The sequence below is a fragment of the Austrofundulus limnaeus genome, unplaced genomic scaffold, assembly GCF_001266775.1.
Source record: "Austrofundulus limnaeus strain Quisiro unplaced genomic scaffold, Austrofundulus_limnaeus-1.0 Scaffold380, whole genome shotgun sequence".
NCBI lineage: Eukaryota > Metazoa > Chordata > Actinopteri > Cyprinodontiformes > Rivulidae > Austrofundulus > Austrofundulus limnaeus.
In genome coordinates this window covers 317,817-324,519 of record NW_013952782.1, presented here as the reverse complement: position 1 = coordinate 324,519, position 6,703 = coordinate 317,817, and the positions used below count along the sequence as shown (strand labels likewise).

General features: G+C 39.9%; 1 protein-coding gene across 1 annotated transcript in view; it reads left to right on the top strand.

Moving 5' to 3' along the window:
• abhd12 (abhydrolase domain containing 12, lysophospholipase) overlaps positions 1-5,746 on the top strand; it is a 38,786-nt gene extending 33,040 nt beyond the window's left edge. Inside the window, exons 10-12 of the mRNA XM_014023619.1 lie at positions 3,533-3,611; positions 5,176-5,303; positions 5,379-5,746. Coding sequence (XP_013879073.1) covers positions 3,533-3,611; positions 5,176-5,303; positions 5,379-5,415 — 244 coding nt within the window. The 3' untranslated portion in view covers positions 5,416-5,746. The remainder of the gene's footprint in view (positions 1-3,532; positions 3,612-5,175; positions 5,304-5,378) is intronic.
• The last annotated feature ends 957 nt before the right edge of the window (positions 5,747-6,703 follow it).

The window sequence follows — 6,703 nt, the reverse complement described above, 5'->3', positions numbered from 1 at the left end:
GTGTGTGTGTGTGTGTGTGTGTGTGTGTGTGTGTGTGTGTGTGTTTTATTTATTTGTTTTAAAGTACCAATTTAAATACCGTTTAGGAACCGGTACCGTTTTGAAAGTATCGATTTAGCACCGGTATCGAAATATACTCTTTCAAAACCCAACCCTAAGTGCAATAATGTCTTCTCAGGAGAATCATGGTAGTTTACAGAGTAGTGAGACCTTTGAAGCAATAAAAATGTGGAGAGATGGAGGAAGTTCAGGTGAAGTCTGAAATTAGTTTAGTGAAAAATGTATTAGCTTGTTGATGCTTTTTAAACATATTTTTTTATCAAAAGAAGAACTGATTAATTGAAGACTGAGGAGAACAGGTGGATCAGGGTGTGAGGTCCTGTTTAAAAACCATATTAAGTATAACAGATGCATAAAGAAGAGGTGAGGACTGATGTCAGGTTGATGTTTCATTATTTCCACAGTTAGAAGGGTTTTTGTTAGGTTGTGATCAGGTTGTCAGCTGCAGAACAACGCCCCACTAGAGTTCTGTACATTTGTCTGGTGAAATGCATCTCCATAGTGATCAATAAGTGAATTTATTTCTTAAGTTTATAATGAGCCACCTTTAGGTTCAGGAGTGTACCTCATCTCTGAAGCCATTTTGAATGTTTAGCAGCAGGGGCTGCACAAAGGAGAGGAGAGGAGCTACAGAGCTGGAGCTGTTGAATTAAATTAGTGAAAACTGTAGGTTATGCTGTAAACAGAGCTAATGCTTACATCTGTAAATCAGTTGTATGATTAAAAACCTTAACAGGTACTTTCAGCTTCTGTAAGACTTGCTGGTGCTGTAGTTTACAGTATGTAGTGTTCTCTGTTGTGTGCTGACGTCATGCAGGGACATGAGAGGCAGGAAGTCAGAGTGAGGGAGAGACAGGAGCAGACCCACAGGTAAGAGAGAGGAACACAGAACAGATATTTTATATTAGAAAATCTTCTGATGACAATAATATTTGTAAATATTACAATGAAGATATCAGATGTGATCTATGTCTTTTTTCTTTCCTCTCTTTCTTATCTGTACTTCCTATTTTATGTGACTTTTAGTATTTTAGGTCAGGTGTGAGCTTTTGCTGCCATGAGATCCTGTCCTACTGGTTAAATATTGCATTAGTGTGACAAATACAACTTCAAACCTCTTCAAGTACATTACTCAACAATTATTGTGCATTAAGAAGTCATTTGCGGTATGAATATTGCTCTCTGACGTTGTGATGACAATATATTCGTCATGCTGTGCAATATTAGACTCAGGATATTTTGTTGGTTGGTTTACCTACATCACCATTTTTTCAAGAAAAGATCCAATAGTTTTGCAGTGTAGTTGATTTGATAAGGCAGTGGATGTGGTCTGTGCAAGATTGAAATCAGACACCACTCTCAGCAGCAGAACCACACTTTCCACAGAACAAGTGTGCCAACTCCTCAAACTGTGTCTGGAGTCAACCTACTTCATGTACGGGGGGCAATATTATAGGCAGAAACATGGGTGTGCCATGGGATCCCCAGTTTCTCCTATTGTTGCAAACCTGTACATGGAGGAAGTGGAAAAGAGAGCCTTGATGTCCTTTTCAGGGGTGCCARCGAGCCATTGGTTCAGATATGTTGACGACACCTGGGTTAAAATTAAAGTCCAGGAAGTCCAACATTTCACTGATCACATCAACTCTGTGGATGAATATATTAAGTTCACATGAGAGGATGTAATAAATGGCAGGTTGGCGTTCCTGGATTGCGATGTCTCGGTTTCGGATGGAGGACGGTTGGAAACTGGCGTGTATCGTAAGCCCACCCACACAGACCAATATTTGCGTTTTGACTCCCACCACCCACTGGAACACAAGTTAGGAGTGATCAGGACTCTGTACCACAGAGCAGACAGTGTCCCTACAAACCCAGGAGCCAGGCAGAAAGAGAAATCACACACACGACAGGCCCTGGAGCAGTGTGGTTATCCTGACTGGGCTTTCCTGAAAGCAGACAGGAAACACAGACAGGATTCCATGCAACCTTCAGGTGAAAATGAAGACCCCAAACCCAGACCCAAACCAGTGGTTATTCCGTATGTTGGGGGTGTTTCGGAGAAACTGAGACGTTTATTTTCTAAACATGATGTCCCAGTAGCTTTCAAACCCCAAAACACATTACGGCAAAGGCTGGTTCACCCCAAAGATCCGGTGCCCCGGCACAAACAGAGCAATATTGTATATGCTGTTAAGTGCCAGGAGGACTGCGACCAGTTATACATCGGGGAAACAAAGCAGCCACTGTTCAAAAGAATGTCCCAACACAGACGAGCTACATCTAATGGCCAGAACTCTGCAGTTTTCACTCATTTACAGGCCAGCGGTCACTCTTTCAGAGATGAGGATGTTCTCATTCTTGATAGGGAGGAACGTTGGTTTGAGAGAGGAGTAAAAGAAGACATTTTTGTGAAGAAAGACCGTCCATCATTAAACAGAGGTGGAGGCCTCCGTTTTCAGCAGTCCCCCTCCTACAGTGCTGCTATTGCCAGTATCACTCCACCCCTGTTAACAATAGGTGTTAATTAGGTGTCAACGATAGCCATGTGATGTGAGTATCAGTCACATGGAGGCAGGACTCAAAAGCCTGAATTTAGCCTGAAACTCTCAGACTGAAGAAGTCTCTTGGAGGAGAGACGAAACGTTTCATTAGAGAAGAACCCGTCCAGAAGACCTATACTATTTTTTTATTTGTGATTTTTTACCTGGATTACTGAGATGCATCAGGACATTGATTTATGACATATTTCTGCTCAGACAGTGCACAAATCTGTCAGGTTTCCAATATTATGTGTCCCCCCTCAAAAGTAAACTCATTCCTACACCCTTGGCTGCTGGTTAGTTAACTCAGAAACACCACAAGCAGGAGGATGCATTGGCAAATATGTGTTTTAAACTATAAGAAAACTAATACTAGAACTAATAAAAACCAAAACTAAGCCGAAAACAAACAATAAAAATTAATAAAAACTAGCAAATCCACTGTAAAAGCTAATAAAAACTAACTGAATTCAAAGGAAAAAAGTCAAAATGAAATAAAACTAAACTATAATGAAAAAATCCAAAACCATTATAACCTTGCATGGAGTCTCATAATTATTTTATAATGGTTGAGCAGATTGTGTCCAGTTAGTACTTAGAGTTTTCCTTGTCAGAGCAAGAAGAGCTTTTCCAACCTAGGATTTGAGCCGTTAATCAGTTCCCGTGCCTGTCTACAGTCCGTCAGCTCCCTCCAGAGGACTAATCCAGACCTGTAGGGCAGTCCTACAGACTGTTGTTGAAGTACCTACAACAGGCTCTGGTCCTTTGAAGTGAGCCTGACTGCCAGCTCTTGTGTCAGCTCTCTGGTTACCATAAATGCCAGTATGAAAAGGAAGGATTTAAAAGCATGATGTGTCTACTTTAACCCTCCCTCTGAACTGGGCCGTGTTTTCCTGCAGCTCTTTATGAACCAGTCTGTCTGTTTTCAGCGTGAACCACATCTCCTGCCCGGTTCTGATTCTACACGCAGAGGACGACGCCGTGGTTCCCTTCCACCTCGGGAAAAAGGTATGAATCTGGACTTTACAGAACCAAAGATAAATCCCACAGAGACTCTGTTCTGGTTACCAGTTCCCAGATGGACCTGAGAGCTGGTGACAGCCGGTGGTGGGCAGCGCTAATCCAAAAATTAGCTCCGCAATTTCTAAAGTACTTACATAAATATTTAGGTCCGCAACTTCAAAGCACTTATACCATAGAAAAACTAGCGGAAGCTAATTTTATAGCGCAAGTTCAATTTGATACTTAATAGCTGACAATAATTCATGTACATTACAACACTGCCAACTAGTGGTGTAAGAACTCTTACAACTTAATCCTACAACTGCCAATAGCTGAGGATGTGATTTCCTGAAACAGACCTTTAGCTCCTGGTGTAAAAATTAAAAAGTTGTTGAGGATTGCTAGTTCGGCTGCTGCTTTGTCTTTTTCTTTTGTTTCTTGTAGATTTTTCATTAAAGAAGCATCAATAAAGTAATTTTAAAACTGTTTATTGGAAAACTGAAGCAATGCATTCTGGGTACATGACAGATTTGATTTGTGACAGGAAATGAAAGTTTTCCATGTAGTTTCTCCAGTTGACCACTAGATGTCAGTCTTCATCAGCATAACATCTTTAAATCATTTCTGAGTCTCTAACCCCGTTGCTTTGACCAATTACGTCAAGTATTGAGCTCCAGCGTTTAAACTTTATTTTTTTTTTAAAAAAGGAGCTCCGATTGTAAAGTAAAATAAATCAATACATACAAAATTTTGGTATGGATTACAAACGTTWACTGTTTTTYCTGGGACAGGGAGTTCTAAACATTGCCTTCCTGCTACGTAAGCAGACACAAAGCATTGTGGGAAATCAGAACCGTGACCCAAAGCAACAGTCAGCAGGATGTATACCTTCACAATAAGTGTGTTTATCTGGGAGGGGTGCTGTTGGATAGATCACATGTGTTGTGATTCATTGACAGTCATACCTTCTGCTGTTCAACATAATGATGACTGGTAGATAATTAGTTATTAGTGAAACTGCTTTTTAATTTTAGAAAGCGCAAATCTGTTATGAATTATAAAAATTAGAAAGACCGCTAAAGCGCAAATGAAATATTTAGGTCCGCAATTAGCGGATTTGCCCTTTAGCGGTCTGGTGCCCACCACTGGTGACAGCAAAGTCCACCATGGTTCTGTTCTGATCAGGAAGGAAACAAGTAAAACTGAGAACTTTTTAGGAATTTTCATTTTAGAGAAAATCTCACCTTTTGTCAACAGAAGAGTTTTTGTTCCATGTTCTGAAAAATGCAGTAAAAAAAAAAGTTAAATAACAAAACTCTGCACTAAACAATACATTTCTAAACATTTTTAACTTTTGTAGTACTTGAAATGTTTTATAAAAGTTTTGTTCAACAGTTTAAAAGTGTTTTACAACCAGTCTGATCCTCTGATTCTGTGGATATTTTCTGTTTGAAACTTTAGTAAAACGTGAGTAAATAATTTAAATAACTGAATTTAAATGTTTCAGTTCTCTTAGAGATTTAAATCCTAGAAGAAGTAGTCACGTTGTGAACTCTTTGTCCTCCTGCAGCTCTATAACGTGGCGTCTCAGTCCAAGAGTCTCAGTGGACACAAAGTTCAGTTTGTTTCGTTTCCCTCGTCTCTCTCCTACAAACACAAGTTCATCTACAAGAGCCCGGAGCTGCCCAGCATCCTCAGGTGTGGAGCAGGAACGTCCTCACAGCTCCCGGTCGTAATGATGGTGCTCTCATCACGTTCTGTTTTTATTTCCAGTGATTTCCTGGGAGCAGCTCATCCCATCGCTGCATGACCTGAACAGACTGTTTACGCCTCGTTTTCTACAAACAATCACAGAACTGAACATTCCTTCGTTAGCAACACTCACACACACCCAGCCGCCTCACACACTGGAGTTACAGGGTTATCATGGGAACAGTTTTAACGTCAGAAGAATCACTCCAACCTGCAGGACGAGCAAACAGGACGGAAAAGTTTTTATTTAGTTATTCTGGCAGCTGAGCTGCTAACTCTCCTTCATGTGCATGGTTTCTTCTTCTGTTGTTTTTACTTGATCACAGGACTCACCTCTCTGCAGGTGGTCGTTTGTAAAACTTTTGTTTGAAGGCTGCTATGACTTGAAATATGAATTAAATAATTATTTTATAAAGCTGCCTGTGTGTCATTTATTCACGGAAATTCAACAGTAACGTTGCACGAGTCAGAGAAATTAAATGCATGATAAATAAAAAAATAGATCTGATGAAATAAAGAGCTAAAAGCAGTTTGAACATGCTGTATTAGCATAAACTAAATGTGCATTTTTCAAAGGAAATATCATCTGTGGTGGGAAGAGTACTAAACAAGGGCTATTCTAGGAGCTGACCATTAGTCCTTAGTGGCTCGTGACTTGAACAATGTGGCAGCCACATAAGTTGACATAAAGACTGCACACAGGCACAGGTCATAAAATTAGAATATCAAGACAAGGTTGATTTATTTCAGTATTTCCATTCAAACAGTGAAACTTGTGTTTTATATTAATTTATTACACACAGACTGATATATTTCAAATGTTTATTTCTTTTAATTTTGTTGATGATAACTGACAAAGAATGAAAAGATTTGGTAGAAAAAAGTGTAGAAAAATAGGTACAACCGCACACTGGAGAGGATCATGAAACAACCCATTCAACAATGTAGGGTGCATCACAAAGAGTGGACCGTAGCTGGAGTCAGAACTTCAAGAACTACCAAATACAGACATATGAAGACATGTTTCAGCTGTCTCACAGACATATGAAAACATGGTTTCAGCTGTCGCACAGATGTATGAAGACATGTTTCAGCTGTCTCACAGACATATGAAGACATGTTTCAGCTGTCTCACAGATGTATGAAGACATGTTTCAGCTGTCTCACAGACATATGAAGACATGTTTCAGCTGTCTCACAGACATATGAAGACATGTTTCAGCTGTCTCACAGACACATGAAGATGTTTCAGCTGTCTCACAGACACATGAAGATGTTTCAGCTGTCTCACAGACACATGAAGATGTTTCAGCTGTCTCATAGATGTACGAAGACATGTTTCAGCT